This window comes from Rhinopithecus roxellana, chromosome 1 (assembly GCF_007565055.1).
Source record: "Rhinopithecus roxellana isolate Shanxi Qingling chromosome 1, ASM756505v1, whole genome shotgun sequence".
NCBI lineage: Eukaryota > Metazoa > Chordata > Mammalia > Primates > Cercopithecidae > Rhinopithecus > Rhinopithecus roxellana.
The window spans coordinates 200,391,346-200,409,330 of NC_044549.1; the positions used below are offsets into that span (position 1 = coordinate 200,391,346).

General features: G+C 44.8%; 1 protein-coding gene across 1 annotated transcript; it reads right to left on the minus strand.

Moving 5' to 3' along the window:
* Positions 1-3,459: 3,459 nt before the first annotated feature.
* On the minus strand, positions 3,460-6,665 carry LOC104671348 (serine protease 44-like). The gene is made up of 6 exons (XM_030938117.1): positions 6,572-6,665; positions 6,202-6,412; positions 5,828-6,010; positions 5,184-5,446; positions 4,263-4,411; positions 3,460-3,696 (listed from the first exon to the last, which is right to left on the minus strand). Exons 1-6 carry the CDS (start codon positions 6,663-6,665, stop codon positions 3,460-3,462), a joined length of 1,137 nt encoding a protein of 378 aa, XP_030793977.1.
* Between the last annotated feature and the right edge of the window lie 11,320 nt (positions 6,666-17,985).

Genomic DNA, 17,985 nt, shown 5'->3' on the forward strand with positions numbered 1-17,985 from the left:
GACGGAGGAGGCCAGAGGGGGCAGGAGTTTGAGATCCTGGAATTGCCCTAGCGAGGTCCTGGGAGCGAGTAGTAGAGGAAAGCTGATCGAGGGGTGCGTGGGCCGCAAAAATCCCCGACCCAGGAGTAGGCAGCCACACCCAAGGGGCAGTCCCCCGCCTCCAAGGCCAGGCACGGAGCCGGAGGCAGAGCAGGGCTGGGGGCCCGGGAGAAGGAAGGTAGAGCTGCGGAGGAGCGCCCACCTCACCCCAGCTCAGCGGCAGCAGAAGAAGCAGCGGCAGCAGGACGTGGCGGCTCAGGACCAAGGGCCTGGAAGTTCCGGGCCCCACGCGGAGGCTCAACAGCGAGACGGCCATGAGGCTGGGGAGGTGCCACCTGGCGGCTGCGGAGACGGTTCCCGAGAGCCCGCACGTGCCTGGCGTCGGCACACGTGACCGCACTGTAGCACGTGATGGCACCGGAACTCCTGACAGCTCCCCACAAAACTGACGCATTTCCCTCGCCTCCACCTCCCGCCTGTTCTTGAGGAGCCCTGTGTCTGTGATTGCTCCCAGCGTGGCGGGCCTCATGAAAGCACCCCCAAGGGTTTTAAGTTGGTGACAATGCCCCGAGAACCTGGCCGGTGAAGGTGCACCACATCCCTGGACTACTAATGGCATCTTGTTGCCCAGCCTCTGACTACACCCTTGATTCCCTGGGCCCAGTGCACTGGAGAGTTTCACAATTACTCTTGCTTTGAGAATCTGGAAAGATGGCGAAAGCACAAATAAGGAAAAGAACGGTAAGGATATGGAATCAGAGAAGATGTATTTGAAAAAGTGGTATTTGAGCTGGATCTAAGACCACTATAAAATAAGGACTCTTGGGGGAGACCAGAGAAAGGAAACGCATGTGTCCTCTTCCACAGACAACCAGTAAGATCGTGGCAGCTAAAAGGAATGGGGTGGTTTGTGCCAGGCCTTGGGCTTCCACAGGGATTTTTTGCAGAAGATGCTGTCTTTGGATCTGCTAGGTATGGCAGAGATTGGGAGGTGATCAGCTAGACTTGGAGCCACATTCCCTCCCCAGCCTGGCACTTAAGTGGGTCCGCATGAATAGAGGTGATGTGTCCCACTTCCATGCCAAGGCAGTCAACAGGAGGTTGCCTTTTCTATTCTTGTTAATGCAGAGCATTGCTTCTCAAAGTGAGGTCTCCAGACCAGCAGTATTAGCATCAGCCAGGAACTTAGAAATGGACATTCTTTAGGTCTTTTGGGTAAATGTACATTCTTTTAAGGTCTTTCTACCTGAAAGACAGAGAATGTAGGCCCCATCCCAGACCTACAGGATTGAAAACTCCAGGGGTGGAACCAGGAACCAGGAATCTGCAATTTTGTTTTAAGAGATGAGGTTTTCTGGCCGGGCGCGGTGGCTCAAGCCTGTAAAATCCCAGCACTTTGGGAGGCCGAGACGGGCGGATCACGAGGTTAGGAGATCAAGACCATCCTGGCTAACACGGTGAAACCCCGTCTCTACTAAAAAAAAATACAAAAATCTAGCCGGGCGAGGTGGCGGGCGCCTGTAGTCCCAGCTACTCAGGAGGCTGAGGCAGGAGAATGGCGGGAACCCGGGAGGCGGAGCTTGCAGTAAGCTGAGATCCGGCCACTGCACTCCAGCAGCCTGGGCGATAGAGCAAGACTCCGTCTCAAAAAAGAAAAAAAAAAAAAAAAAAAAAGAGAGATGAGGTTTCCTCCTGTTCCCCAGGCTGGAGGGCAGTGGTGTGATTACAGGCACAGGCCACCATCCCCAGTTAATTTTTTTTGAGAGACATGTTACATGCTCAGGCTGGTCTCAAGCTCTTGGCCTCAAGGGATCCTCCTGCCTTAGTCTCCCAAGTAGCTGGCATTATAGGGATGAGCCACTGTACGGCCAGTAATCTGTATTTCACAAGCCTTAGGGGATTCTGATGCAGGTAAAGCGTTAACTATAGGACTGAGAGCAAGCCACAAGATGGAGAAAGCTATCTGCTGACCAAGAACACTGTAATGGGATGTTCTAGGAAAAAAAATTTGTTTTATTAATCTATGAATAAATTAGTGGTTTCTTAAAGCAGGTGGTGCTATATTCATTAAGAAACTGGGTTTGATGTAAGCTCTCAGTCTCTCGGCCTCAGCCTTTCTCAGGCAACAGAAGGGACTGATACAGACTGTCCACTGAAGCCCACCCATACCTGGGGGTTAAACATTCAACCCTAGAAGGGCAAAGGGCAAGAGGTTTGGAGGGGGTTGATCAGCAGCTAGACAGAGAGACTCCAGGACACCAGACTTTGTAATGAGAGGAGAGAACCTATGTATACTACAGTGAATCTCTCTTGCCCTTCTCCCAATGGGATCGCATCTTTGGTAGCCAAGTGGGAGGGAGCAGCAAGGAGAAGCAGTAGATGAAGAGAAATATTTCTCACACCCGAACTTCACTCCTGGGCCCAGTTCCAGTGTCTCTTGATCCCCTATCCCTAACTGTAGAGACTGTTAAACTCAACTACAGAGCTCCCTGCAGAGATGCTGATGGCTATAACAGGCATACAGGGAACAAGACCCATTGGCTAAAACCATCCCTAGAGCTCATGTCTGAGGAGGCAGGGCCTCACCTGTCCTTCTACATTTTAGTAAGAACCATAAATAGCTTCCTTAGTTAAATGGGAAGCCAGTTCTCTATAGAGTATGTTATATTCAACCAAACTCCCCAGTGAGCAGAGCTTCAGAAACAGGAGACTCTCCAAACATTTATTCAGTTGATTTCTGAAAACTCCACACTCCGTAACTGCCTCAACACAACTTGTGGTGTCCCTGAAAGTGGCCACTAGGGCACTGAGGAAGGGGATGCCAATAATGGGTTGCTCCAAAAGAACTAGTGTGGCAGAGGCTGTCCACTGGCAGATGGATCCACACTGGGCTGCAGGGGATCTTCTCCCAGCCCCAGACAGTGGAGCCAGAGTGGAAGTCCCAGGCCTCACACCTCTGCAGGGACCTGGTAACGCCTCCTTCACTCTCTCTGAGCAATCACCCAGCTGGCTGGTTTCACAGAGTCTCAGGTGGGAGCCCTGAAACCAGAACCACGTTGAACGCTTGCTTCACCATTGATGTCTCTTCTTTGATAGGTGTTCCCCCAGATATTGATGAGTCACCGTGGCCCACCTGGCAGGGCGGCTGGCCCTCTAGCTGCAGTCAGTTCACTCCCTCTTTCCCACCAGCCAGCGCACAGCCCTGGTGCAGGCGTGGCTGAGGAAAGTGACCAGAGCACCAGGCAGGGGCATGTTCCAGGCCCCAGTCTCCCTGCCATGCTCTATTGTATGGATCTCCAGAGGGTCCATGGATTCCAACTGGGATTTGCAGAAAGGGCATTGGGAAGGAGTGGGAGGTTGGTCAGAGAAGACACCTAAGTGTGAGACTCAGAAACAGCAGAAGAGTGGAATGGGGTCTGATCACGGGGTCACCAGGATGCCCAGGGGCATCATCAGACACAGGACTAGGATGAGGGAGTCTGCTGAATTCAGACAGGAAGCTTGTCTCAGGTGATCAATAATCCATTTCTTGTAGAAACTAACTTCTGTGTAAACTCCAGGGTATCCTTTGCGACCGCAGCCAACACCCCAGCTCACAATCCCCACCTGGAACCATGTGCCATTTAATTCACAGACCAGGGGCCCCCCAGAATCTCCCTGGAAAAAGAAAGATAGTCACTGTAGGAAAGAAATAGGATCCACATCAGAGCAGGCTAATTGCACTGCAATGGGCTGCAGAGCTAGGCACTCAGGAGGCTTCCCCAGGAACCCGTAAGACCCTCCCTAGCCTTGGGTATCAGTCAGTATGAGATCTGAGAATCGACAATTTCCAATAAACTAAAATCAGGTACCGACTAAAAAGGTGTGTTCCAAAAAACAGAATATACATAATGAAATCGTGCCTACTCTGAGACAATAATGAGTCAAGTGCTTACCTGAGTACACTGCCTGCCACACAGAAGGGGCTCAAGACATGGAGCGTGTATTGTTGGTGGGACCTGCCTGATTCACCCCTCCTCCCACTCTAGGCTGTGTCAGCTGCTCTCTCCTAAAGGATCAGGTAGGCTGCCCAGGAGAGCCTTGGTGGCTTGTCCTCATGTCCCATTACCATGAATAAGGGTAACGGAGAGGCTAGGAGATAACCCAGGCCCTACTGGCTGGGGATGAGGAAGCTTTGAGGAGACAACTACAGTGCTGAGGTAGCAAGAGGCCCATGAACTGACCTGACAAGAATCCTTCCCTTGGTCATTATAGCCACAGACGGTCCCCCTCGTGACCATTTTACTCTTGGCTACACTCTTCTTCTTGATCATCTCACGACATTGCTCATGACGCATAATGTTTAGCTCAGCCTCCTGAAGAACAAATGGCTCTGATCCTGAAACTGCAAAGAGACAACTTACAAGAGAGTGGGTCTTCACAAAGGGATATAACAGGAGCCCCTAGTGCCCACTCTGAGTCCTGATCAGTGTGTTTAACACAACTGCCCGAATTAAAGGAAGTCAGGGCAGTGGATATTGGCCCCACTTGACATAGAAGGAAACTTGAGCCTAATGTTGACATGGAGAAAGGAAAGGACAAGAAGCAAAATCAAGACAGTAAAAGGAAAAACAGATCAGGAGAGAGGCAAGACATTGTCGGCCTGAAAAATGACAACCAAGTATCAGTCACTCTGAGTATCAGCAGAAATGACAGGCTGTCCTCTGCATCAGTAAAGCATCTTTACTTTCTAGAGCATCTACTTTCTAGACTCTTGGACAGGTAGTGCCTCTCCCTAAGGATAGGAGCCCCCACAGCCTCACTGGCAGGGTTGCTCTGGCTTGGCCTACACTGCTAGGGTGAAGAAGTTCGACCCATCAAGGCAGGAACTTCTAGTGGGGGTTGGCTCCTATTGGCAGACAGCTCATCACCCTCAGCTGAAATTCACCCTGAAGAGAACCCACTACGCCTGGCCCCCAAGCCCCCAGGTCCCAATGTGACAACAGAAATTCATAACATAGTTGTTAAATTACTTCCTGGCAGCATCTTCTCCACCCTCCTCCCTCACCCACATGCTAGAAAATGGCCTGCCTGCCTCTCCCAATAGCTTGCAGACCAAGCCCAGCCCACCAGGCTGTCCCACCTCAGCATCCTGTCTGTCTCACCACTCTCTGACACTCGGCCCCATCCAGTCACCCAGCACTCTGTCCCAGTTTCCACTTCAAAAAGTTTTTCCGGGAGGCACACAGGCTGGATGTGTGAGGAATAATTCACAGAGTAGGCAAGCAGAGCAAGGGCAATGTCGTTTGTCAAACTGGCAAAATCAAAATTGCTAGGAAAAATGATGTCTTCAACAGGGATCACCAGTGCGTTTTTGGAACCAGCATTCAAGTCAGTGTCTCCCAGCTTCACCTTGTATTCCAAATCACTGTTAAGAGAAAAGATGGCCTTCACAGATATCCTGGCGGGGGGGTGGGGGGGGCATCTATGCTCCCCTTCCACACCTTCCAGGTGCTTCCCAGCCTGGTCCCATCTTCCTATGCCAGCCAGCAGCCACCTCCCTTCCTGCAAACCACATCCCCCCAGGACCGCTGACCACTTTAGCCGGTGGTCCCCAGATCAGCGGCGGCGGCAACACCTGGAAACTTGTTAGAAATGCTAATCCTCAGATCTCACCCAGACTGGATAAAAACTATGGGGCTATCACCCCCTTTTACAGATGAGGAAGAGGAAGTTCAGGGAGGGGGACAGACTGGCTCCAGGTCCCGCAGCCTGATCAGGGCCCAAGCTCTGAGCCCCAAACACTCACCTAAAGACACAGTGGGCAGCAGTGAGCACCCAGCGCCTGTCGATGAGGGAGCCTCCGCAGAGGTGTTTGTCTTCGGTCTGGAGGCTCACCTGCCAGGGCCACTTCCTGTTTAGGGCTGGCAATCCTCCAATTATCCTTGAAACACGGTGGCCACAGGCTGGTGGGCTCAGTAAAGAGAGGGGACTGGAAGTGAAGCCACTACCTTCCCCCCACCCCCACCAGGCTGCCCAGGGCGGAGGCGGGTTATCCTCTCTCTCAAATCCTGTAGGTCAGGGTCTTACCCTCAACCTCCCTGAGCCAGGCTGCGTCCCCTTTGACCTCCCAGGCAGGCCAGGACAGATCTAGCACCAGAAACAATACCCTGAGAAAATTGCCTTCCAAGGTCAGAGATCCTGTCGGATTCCAAGGCTTCTCCCACTGTAGATGCTGAAGTAACCCAGGATCCTGGAGGCCCTGCGGGCGCTGAAGTCCCTGGAGCTACAGAGGTTTCTGGAATTTTTGGGAATTTCGGGTGCACAGGAGGTGTCCGGGCTTCTGGGCTTGCCAGGTTCACTCTGGAATCCTTCTCGGGTCGGTATGGCTCACCTGGTGAAGACCGGGACCCGTGGCAAACAGGAGCTGGCCTGGCGGCGCCTCCTCCGCGTCTGCCTGTTCCCACAGCACCCCCACTGCCACCCCACACCCAGCGTGGGCGCAGCCCCGCCCCGCCCTGCCCTGCCCTGCCCTGTCCAGTCCCGGCCTCACTGAGCAGGGGCTGAAGAAGCTGAAGCCAGATCAGGAAGTGGAGGCTCAGGCGTGTGCCTCCACGGCCCCTGCGTAGGCCATCCTGGGACGCCATGGGCACAGTCAGCACGCCTTGCGGCGGCTCCGCCCTGGTCCTGGTGTTGGCCGGAACCGGGTGTGCCTGCAGAGACCTGAGGCGGCTCTCGCGATCCCCAGTCACTCAGCAAAAACGAATCCGGGTAGTACTGTGAAGGAAGCGGCTTTCGATATGTTATTCGTCCTGTGAACCTTAAGATAGAGATTTTCGTGGATTATCCAGTTGAGTGTAATTTTTTTTTTTCGATGGAGTCTCACTCTTTCGACCAGGCTAGAGTGTAGTGGCATGATCTCAGATCATTGCAGCCTCCACCTCCCAGGTTCAAGCGATTCTCCTGCCTCAGCCTCCCAAGTAGCTAGGATCACAGGCGTGGGCCACTACGCCTGGCTAATTTTTGTATTTTTAGTAGAGACGGGGTTTCACCATGTTGCCCAGGCTGGTCTCAAACTCCTGACCTCACGTGATCCTCCCGCCTCGGCCTCTCAAAGTGCTGGGACTATAGGGGTAAGCCACTGCGTCCGGTCCAAGTTGAGTGTAATCTAATCACTGGATACCCTTCAAAGCAGCAGAAAATACAGTCTACCCAGTGGAAGATTTCAAGTGAAACAGAAAGAGCCTCCTGGGCTGCTGTTCCAGCTACTCCGAAGGCTGTGGCGGAAGGGTCACTGCAGCCCCGGGGTTTGCCTACAGCCTGGACAATATATTGAAATGCCATCTCTTTAAAACAAAACAAAACAGAACAAAGTATGATAAATAGAAAACACAAAACAAGATGGCTATAATCAGTCCTAATACAATGGCAATTGTGTTACATGCAAATGTGTTGAAAAAAACAAACAAAACAAAGACTTTATAATTAGAGAAAAAAGATATCTTCCAGAAATATACTATATGAAGAGACAAATTTAAAACAAAAAGATACAGATAAATTGGAAAGGGGGGATAGAAAAAGAAATACCAAGCAAATCTGAAACACAAAGTAAGTGGTATAGCAATTTTTTTCCTAGATCATAGTATTTAAGGCAAGATCATGATAAAGGGACAAAGAGGAATCTTATTATATAAAGTAAAAATAAGAAATGATCAAGAAGATGCAGAGAAAAGCCTATAATACACAAAGAAACAGGTGACCAATTAATGGGAGACTGGAGTTTTTGATATGTTCCCCTTAAGAAACTGCTGGATTACACAAACAAAATTAGCAAAGATAAAGAAGATTTGACTATTACAATTAATCATCTTCACCTTAGCTGTATAATAAAATTTACAACTACCAACAGAGAACCCTTGCTCAATGACCACAAAGGGAACATTCAGAAATGATGCCACAGAGAACAACAAACTCCAGGGAATCATTGGCATATAGATTCTGTTCTTAAGTAACAAGTCAATAATATTAAAATTAGTTTTTAACATATCAAAAAATCCCATCTTTCTGAAACAAAAACAAAACCCTTCTAAGTGATTCTCCTATAAAAAGAAAAATCATGAGGGAAATAATGAACATTTAGAGGTGACTGCCAATGAAAACACTACATATCAAAGCATATGTGATGCAGATAGACCAGTCCCAGAAAGTCATTTACAGCTTTGACAAGATCAGAAAAGAAAGACTGATAGCAAATGAGCTAAACATCCAACTCAGAAAGTTAAAAGGATCAATGGAGTAAACTCAAAGAAAGAATTTGAGACAAAGGAGAAAATAATGGAAAAAGGAGACAGAAATCAATAAAGTAGCCAGGCACAGTGTCTCAGGCCTGTAACACCAACACTTTGGGAGGCTGCGGTGGGAGAATTGCTTGAGCCCAGGAGTTCAAGACCAGCCTGGCAACATAGTGAGACCCTGTCTCTACTAAAAATAAAAAAAACCATCAGGTATGGTGGTGTGCACCTATAGTCCCAGCTACTTGGGAGGATGAGACAGGAGAATCGTTTGTGCCCATGAGTTCAAGGGTACACTGAGCTATGATCAGGCTGCTGCACTTCAGCCTGGGTGATAGAGTGACACCCTCTCTCTTAGAAAAAAAAAAAGGAAATCAATAAATAGAGAAAAAATTATGGAGAGAATTAGCACAATCAGAATTTTGTTATTTGAAAAGCCTAATAAAATAGACAACATTCTAGTAAGATTAAGATAAAAGAAAAAAAGCAAAATACAAAATGAAAAAGGGAAAGCAACTTAAAGAGATATTTTTTAATTACCTATGATAGATATTTTTAACTATAAAGGAATATTGGCTGGAAACTGTGGCTCATGCCTATAATCCCAACACTTTGGGCAACTGAGGCAGGAGGATTGCTTGAGCCCAGGAGTTTGAGACCAGCCTAGGCAACATAGTGAGACCCTGTCTCTGAATCAAATCAAATAAAATAAATTAGCTGAGCATAGTAGTGCATGCCTGTAGTCCTAGCTACTCAGGAGGCTGAGGCAAGAGGATCACTTGAGCCTAGGAGGTTGAAGTTATAGTAAGCTATGGATTGTACCACTGCACTCCAGTCTGGGTAACAGAGCAAGACCCGAAAAAAAAAAAGAAAAAGAGAGAGAGGAGAGAGAGAGAGAGAGAAGAAAGAAAGAAGTTATTGAATGCTGACTTCTCCTTCTGGCCGTGGAATATAAAGACTGACCTTCCCACCTGAAACAACCAAAAATGGACAAAAATCTGAAACAATAGTTTTTAAGACACTGGACACCAACCAAAAAAAATAGAATCCCTAATAGATGGGGAACAAATGGAGTAAGCCCTATGATTATCTCAGGTTTATGACTGAGAGAATTTCCAGGCCATAGTACAGAGAAGGAGAACGCAGGCAGAATCCAGCAGGCTCCTGGATGTGAGCAGGTATTGCTGAGAGGCCAGGAACACGGAGGCAGCTATGTTGATAAAATACTGCAGAGGAGAGAGTCGCACAAAGAAAGAACACAAAGATCTGCAGAGGTTCCCTGCCATAGTTTGGAGGTTTGTCCCCTCCACATCTCATGTTGAAATTTGATCCCCAGTGCTGGAAGTGGGGCCTAATGGTATGTGTCAGGGTCACAGGGGTGGATCTCTCATGAATAGATTAATACCCTTCTTGGAAGAGCAGGAGTGAGTGAGTTCTCACTATATTAGCTGCCAAGAGAGCTGGTTGTTAAAAAGAGCCTGGCACATCCACGTCCCCTCTCTTGCTTCCTCTCTTGCCATGTGATCTCTATATACTAGCTCCCCTTTGCCTTCTGCCATGAGAGGAAGAAGCCTGAGGCTCTCATCAGAAGCAGATGCTGGCACCCTGCTTCTTTACAGCCTAGAGAACCATGAGCCAAATAAACCTCTTTTTCTTATAAATTACCCAGCCTCAGGTATTCCTTTATAGCAACAGAAATACTCCCCCTTGAGTATTAAACTGAGTACTGGTCAGTGCATGTCTGTGAGGAAACAACCTGAAGCTAGAGAAATAACCACGGAAAAGAATTAGAAGTAACAATGCCTGGTGCTCACACAGGGCCAAAAATAGAGCCTGCTTCCATTGGTTGGACAAAATAACTCAAGATTCACAGAGCAGTGGGTGGAGTATCCAGGAAGGTCTTGCCTCAGCAATGGGGAATCATTAGGCCTAGACTGAGAATTGTCCAGCTTAAAAAAATCTTAAAAGCAAGATCTGAAAAGATCAAACAGTTTCCAAGTAGTTTAAATGCATCCCAAAACAAAGCTCAAGAATATTTATGAGAATATGAAAATATCAAACAGCCAACAAGGTAAAAGTCACAATATCCAGTATCCAATCAAAGAATACCCAACATGCAAGAAGCATGAAAATATAACTGATAATGATGGGAATCATCAATTAATTTTATCTTCTTCAAACTGACACAGATGTTAAATGCTCAGGCGAGAGCATTAAAACAGTCATTATAACTTTAAGTTATACATATACATATATATTCAAAAAGTTCAGGAGAGATATCTAAGATGAAAAATGACCCAAATCAAACTTCTAAAAACGAAAACTACCGTGTATGTTAGAAATACACTCATGGGATTAGTAGCATATTAAACTTCGTGGAAGAAAAGATTAGTAAACTTGAAAACCTAACAATTAAAAAAAACTTGACCAGTCTCAGTGGCCCATGCCTGTAATCCCAGCACTTTGGGAGGCCAAGGAGGGTGGATCACCTGAGGTTGGAAGTTCAAGACCAGCCTGACGAACACAAAAATTAGCCAGGCATGGTGGTACATGCCTGTAACCCCAGCTACTTGGGAGGCTGAGTCAGGAGAATTGCTTGAACCCAGGAGGCGGAGGTTGTCGTGAGCCGAGATTGCTCCATTGCACTCCAGCCTGGGCAACAAGAAGGAAACTGTATCTCAAAAAAAAAAAAAAATTCAAAATGAAACAGAAAAAAAGAGAGAGAGAGAGAGAACATCAGTGAGCTGTGTCCTAATGTGTGAGTATTTGGACAAAAATATTTAAAGAAATATTGTTCAAATGTTTTTAATTTGATGAAAACTATAACTCCACAAATCTAGTAAGCTCAGTGAACACCAAAGAAGGAAACATGAAGAAAACTAAACCAGGCCGGGAGTGGTGGCTCGTGCCTGTAATCCCAGCACATTGGGAGGCTGACGTGGGCAGATCACCTGAGGTCAGGCATTTGAGAACAGCCTGGCCAACATGGTGAAAGCCTCTCTCTATTAAAAACATGAAAACTAGCTGGATGTGGTAGTGCACACCTGTAGTTCCAGCTACTCGGGAGGCTGAAGCAGGAGAATTGCTTAAACCCGAGAGGCGGAGGTTGCAGTGAGCCAAGATCACACCACTGTACTCCAGCTTGAACGACAGAGAGACTCCATAGGAAAAAAAAAAAAAATCTATGTGTGTGTGTGTGTGTATATATATATGTAAAAAAAGTATATATATATATATGTGTGTGTGTGTGTGTGTGTGTGTAAAACTAAACCAAAGCACAACTTAATTAACTTGCTTAAAACCAGTGATAAGTACAGAAGAACAAAGATAAGGATGACAGTAGAATTCTCATCAGAAGCTATACAAGCAGGAAGACAGTTGAGCACCATTTTTTAAGTGCTGGAAGAAAAGAACTTGTAGAATTTTATTTCAAAAATGAAGGCAAAATACAGACTTTTTTCAGACATGCATAAGATGAAAGACTCTCACCAGCAGACCTGCACTATAAAAAAGTTAAAATCATTCAGACAGAAGGAACACTATACCAGATGAAAATCTGGATTTACGTAAGGAAATGAAGAGTGCTGGGAAAGATAACTACATGGGATATATGTAAGATACTTTTCTTTTATGTAAATATCTTTAAAAGATAATTTAATTGACTATTTAAACAGAACTAACAATGTACAGTGAGGTTTGTAATATGTATGCAAGAAGATGTATGACAGTAGCACAAAGATCAGGAGAGAGAGAAATATAAATATGTTGTTTTTGTGTGTGTGTGGTTTTTTTTTTTTTTTTTTTTGAGACAGAGTTTCGCTCTTGTTGCCCAGGCTGGAGTGCAATGGCACAATCTTGGCTCACTGCAACCTCCGCCTCCCAGGTTCAAGCAATTCTCCTGCCTCAACCTCCCAAGTAGCTGGGATTACAGGTGCCCGCCACCATGCCTGGCTAATTTTTTCTATTTAGTGGAGACAGGGTTTCACCATGTTGGCCAGGCTGGTCTCAAACTCCTAACCTCAGGTGACCCACCACTTCAGCCTCCCAAAGTGCTGGGATTACAGGCGTGAGCCACCGTGCCTGGCAAATATGTTGTTTTCAATCTGAGAAAGCTAATTGAAAAAACAAAAAAAGAAAAAGAAAGAAAAAAGAAATATGTCATAAGTTTTGTATCCTAAATGTGAAGTGATATAGTATCACATGCAGCTGCAAGAACTACCAAGTTCTCCAGGATAACAGCACAAAGAGAAGACCAAAAGCCAAGTGGAAGAGGCAAAAGCAAGGTATCACTGACAGAATTTTAAATCTCTGGTGCCCAGAGCCACAAAAATTCAACTCTGGTAGCTACAACAACAAACTAAAGCACAGCCCATTCCTTATTAGAGTATCACAAATCTCTGTAATAACCACCAAACAGAAGGAAGCCTGTGTTTTTCTCCAAGGATAGAAAATATTTATATTAGTTATCTCCTGATACAGTAACAGAAATGGAGAATGTCTAACTTTCAACGAAAATTACAAGGCAAATCAGAAGGCAAAAAAAAAACCAGTCTAAGAAAAAGCAATAATCAGTACTAGACTCAGATATGACATAGATGTTGGAACTGTATGTACATTTAGGAAAGACCTGAGAAGACCCTAATCTCTCACCTCCAGCTAGCTTTGAGTGTCTGTGCATGTCAGAAATGAAAGCTAAGAATGCTAGGGCAAACTGAAGTGTTGTAGACATGCCCCAACAAACAGAGCTCCTTAGCACAGGCTGGAAAATTTGTTGATTCAAGGCATTTAAGAAAATCTCTATCTAATTATTAGCTGAGCACTAAAGCTAACAAGCAGAGATTTCGTGGCCATATATGACAAAGAAGAGCCTTACAGAGTTAGTTTAGAAAAGTCACTAATGAAACAAACAGCAGCAGCAACAACAAATAGTAATAATAACAAAACCTGAGGAACGTGAGAATGTGATTTCCATAGTTACAACATATAGTATTTAAACTGTTCTGTTAAAAAAATTATGTGACATGCAAAGAAACAAAAAAGTATGGCCTATACCAAGGGTGGGAGAATAGGGAAAGAAGTCAAAAGAAACTGCCACTAGGAAACCCAGAAGCTGAACTTACTAGACAAACAATTTAAGTAAGCTATTTTAAATGTGTTCAAAGAACTAAAGTATGCTGTCTACAGAAGTAAGGAAAGTATGAAAATGCCATCTCACAAAATAAAAATATTACCAAAGAGAAATGATTTTTTTTATATAGAAAATCTAGAGTTGGAAATTACAAACACTGAAATGAAAATTCACAGGAGGAGCTCAAAAGTAAACATGAGCTGGCCGAAGAATCAGTGAACTTAAAGATAGGTCACTTGAGATCATCTACTCTGGAAAGCAGACAAGTAAAATAATGATGACAAATAAACAGGACTTCAGAAACCTGTGGGACACCATTAAGTATGTCAACACAACATAATGGAAGTTCTATACAAAGAGGAGAGAAAGGGGGAAGAAAAGATATCTAAAGAAATAATTGCCTAAAATGTCTCAAATTTGATGAAAAACATGAATCTACACATCAATGAATTCCAAATAAAATAAACTTGAAGATATGCACATTTCAAAATTTTATAAACAAAGAGTTGCATAACAATGACAAAGAGAGACTCTTCAAAGCAGCAACAGGGAAGCAATTCATCACACACATGGAATCCCCAATAAGATTATGAGCTGACTTCTCATCGGAAGGTATGGAGTCTGAAGGCGGTTGGGTGACACATTTAAAGTCCTGAAAGAAAAAGACTGTCAACCAAGAATTCTATGTGCAACTCAAGTATCCTTTAAAAATAAAAAATACAGGGAGTTATGTCAGGGAAGATGGCAGAGTAGGAAATTCCAGGAATATAACTCCTTACCTAGATGACAATTGTATTGGCAGGAACTGTTTGAAGTAACTAGAGTCTGGAGTCTATTTGAACCCTTACAGCTTCAAGGAGAAAACTTGGCTAGTAGATTAGTTAGTTTCTACCAATTTAAGCTTTAAACATGATAGCAGCTAAACACCCCTTACTCCTAGCCTCACAGCAGGCAACTATGCCCATGTTCCTAGTGCAGCTTACTGGAGCCAGAATGGGCAATAACAACCTTCTCCTCCAAGTAACAGGAGTCAGTGTTCTGTAGCTTATTGCTACTTTTGATCACTGAGGTGTAGGCACACAAACTAGCCACCATTGATTCAACTGCCACTGGCTGACACAGCTTTCAGGAGATTTAAAGGAACAGCACCTGCTTATTTGTTTGTATTTCTTTTTACCCTTTTTTCCCATTGGAGAGCCAGATATTTAAAGATCCAGACATTTCAAAGCAACTGTGAGCTGGGCATGGTGGCTCACACCTATAATCCCAGCACTTTGGGAGGCCAAGGCAGGAGGATCACTTAAGCCCAGGAGTTTGAGAGCAGCCTAGGCAACATGATGAAACCCTATCTCTACAAAAAATACAAAAATTAGCCAGACGTGGTGGGATGCTCCTGTAGTCCCAGCTATTTGGGAGGTTGAGGTGGGAGGATGATTTAAGCCCAAGAGGTAGAGGTTGCTGTGAGCTGAGATTGTGCCACTGCACTCCATCCTGGGCGATGGAGCCAGACCCTGTTTCAAAAAAAAAAAAAAAAAAAAAAAAAAAAAAAAAAATTATTGAGTCTGAGGAAAAGAAAGGAAAAAACTAAAATGAAAGGAATAAAATATAGACCAGACCAAGCGTGGTGGCTCACATCTATAATCCCAGCACTTTGGGAGGCCAGGGCTGGTGGATCACCTGAGGTCAGGAGTTCGAGGCCAGCCTGACCAATATGGTGAAATCCCACCTCTACTAAAAATGCAAAAATTTGCTGGGCATGGTGGCACGTGTCTGTAATCCCAGCTACTCAGGAGGCTGAGGCAGGAGAATCACTTGAACCCGGGAAGTGGAGTAAGCCAAGATCATGCCATTGCCCTCCAGCCTGGGTGACAAGAGTGAAACTCCATCTCAAAAAATAAAAATAAAAATATATAGACCAGTATTTCTTAAGAATGAATTTAGATGTAGAAATTCTCAATAAAATAATAGCAAACTGAATGCAACAATAAATATAAAAGGTTATACACTATCAACACCATGACCAGTGGACTTTAACTAGGAATGCAACTTTAGTATAACATCCAAGAATCAATCAGTATAATATACCACATTAATAGGATTTTAAAAGACCTGTGAAAAGATCTAATACCCTTTCATGATAAAACATTGAACAAAATAGGAATAGAAAGAAATTTCCGGCCGGGCGCGGTGGCTCAAGCCTGTAATCCCAGCACTTTGGGAGGCCGAGACGGGTGGATCACGAGGTCAGGAGATCGAGACCATCCTGGCTAACACGGTGAAACCCCGTCTCTACTAAAAAATACAAAAAATCTAGCCGGGCGAAGTGGCGGGCGCCTGTAGTCCCAGCTACTCCAGAGGCTGAGGCAGGAGAATGGCGTAAACCCGGGAGGCGGAGCTTGCAGTGAGCTGAGATCTGGCCACTGCACTCCAGCCCGGGCGACAGAGCGAGACTCCGTCTCAAAAAAAAAAAAAAGAAAAGAAAGAAATTTCCTAAACTTGATAAAAAGGCATCTATGAAATCCCCACAGGTAAAATCATACTTAATAGTGAAAGAATGGATACTTTCACCCTAAGATCAGGAAAAAGTCAAGGATATCTCCTTTCAGCACTTCCATTCAACATTGTACTGGCAGGTCTAGCAAGGTCAGCAGACAAGAAAAATAAATGAAAAGCATCCAGATTAAAAAGGAAGAAATAAAACTATCTCTATACAAAGATGAATCTTGTATGTAGAAAATTCTACAGAATTTCACAGAAATTTTTACAGAATTCTACAGAAAATTCTGCATGGATAACAAAGTGTCAGGCTAACATGACTAACACAAGCAAAGGAAACTAATAAAGCTCCAGTAGCTGACCCCACAAAAATGGAGATCTACAAATTGCCTGACAAATAATTTAAAATAACCATCTTAAAGATGCTCAGTGAGATGCAAGAAAACACAGACAGACAACTCAACAAAATCATGCATGAACAAAATTAGACATTTAATAAAGAGATTAAAACGATAAAACGTCCTGGAGCTGAAGAACACAATGACAGAGCTGAAAAGCCAATACAAAATTTTAACAGCAGAAGAGATCATGTAGAAGAAAAAAATCAGTGAACTCAGTGATATGTCATTTGAAATTAGCCACTAGAGATATAAAAATACAAGAGAAGTAAAAAAAATAAAGGGGCTGAGTGCAGTGACTCACATCTGTAATTCCAGCACTTTGGGAGGCCGAGGCAGGTGGATCACTTGAGGTCGGGAGTTCGAGACCAGCCTGACCAACATAGTGAAACCCCGTCTCTACTAAAAATATAAGTATTAGCCAGGCATGGTGGTGCACACCTGTAGTCTCAGCTACTCAGGAGGCTGAGGTAGGAGAATCACTGGAACCAAGGAGTAGGAGGTTGCAGTGAGCCAAGATTGCACCACTGCACTGTAGCCTGGGTGACAGACTGAGACTTCATCTTAAAAAAATTAAAAAATAGGCTGGGCGCGGTGGCTCAAGCCTGTAATCCCAGCACTTTGGGGGGCCGAGATGGGCGGATCACAAGGTCAGGAGATCGAGACCATCCTGGCTAACACAGTGAAACCCCGTCTCTACTAAAAAATACAAAAAGCTAGCCGGGCGAGGTGGCGGGTGCCTGTAGTCCCAGCTACACGGGAGGCTGAGGCAGGAGAATGGCAAAAACATGGGAGGCGGAGGTTGCAGTGAGCTGAGATCCGGCCACTACACTCCAGCCTGGGCGACAGAGCGAGACTCCGTCTCAAAAAAAAAAAAAAAAAAATTAAAAAATAAGAGATCTACGGGGTACCATCAAGGTATGTATTTATGAATTATGGGAGTTCCAAAAGAAGAATAAAAAGAGAAAGGGGCAGAACGTTTAATTAAATGTAGTTTAATTAAATGATTCCTGACGCCTAAAGGATCCCAAGCAAGATCAACCAAAAGAAGAATATCCTGAGACACATGATAGTGGTCTTTCTGTCTCCACGGAAGATTGGTTCCAGACCATCCACAGATACCAGAATCCATGGATGCTCAAGTCCTTTAAATAAAATGCATAGTATTCACATGTAACCTATGCACAACTTTCCATATACTTTAAATTATCTCAGGATTACTTATGATACCTAATACAATGTAAATGCTATGTAAATAGTTGTTATATTGTATTTTTGTATTAGCTTTTATTGTTGCATTATTATTTTATTTATTTTTTAATATTTTCAATCTGTGGTTGGTTGAATCCATGGATGCAGAAATCACAAATTTGAAGGCTTGATTGCGTGTCAAATTATCAGATGCCTAAGACAAAAAACCATGAAAGCATAAGAGAAAAGAGATTAATCACAAAGTATCTTAGTCCATTTGTGTTGCTATAACAGAATACCACAGACTGGGTAATTTATAAAGAAAAGAAATTTATTTCCCACAGTTCTAGAGGCTGGGAAGTTCAACAGCAAGGTGCTTTGGCAGCTGGGAAGTTCGTTCTGCTACATCCTAACATGGCAGAAGGCATCACATAGCAAGAGAGCAAAAGAGATCAAACTTAGA

Coding starts and splice junctions, on each gene's coding strand:
- LOC104671348 (XM_030938117.1), bottom strand. CDS start 6,665: ATGGCGTCCCAGGATGGCCTACGCAGGGGCCGTGGAGGCACACGCCTG. Junction 5,447..5,827: donor GCTGCCCACTGTGTCTTTAG/GTGAGTGTTTGG, acceptor TTCTCTTAACAG/TGATTTGGAATACAAGGTGA. Junction 3,697..4,262: donor AAGGGAAGGATTCTTGTCAG/GTCAGTTCATGG, acceptor TTCTTTTTCCAG/GGAGATTCTGGGGGGCCCCT.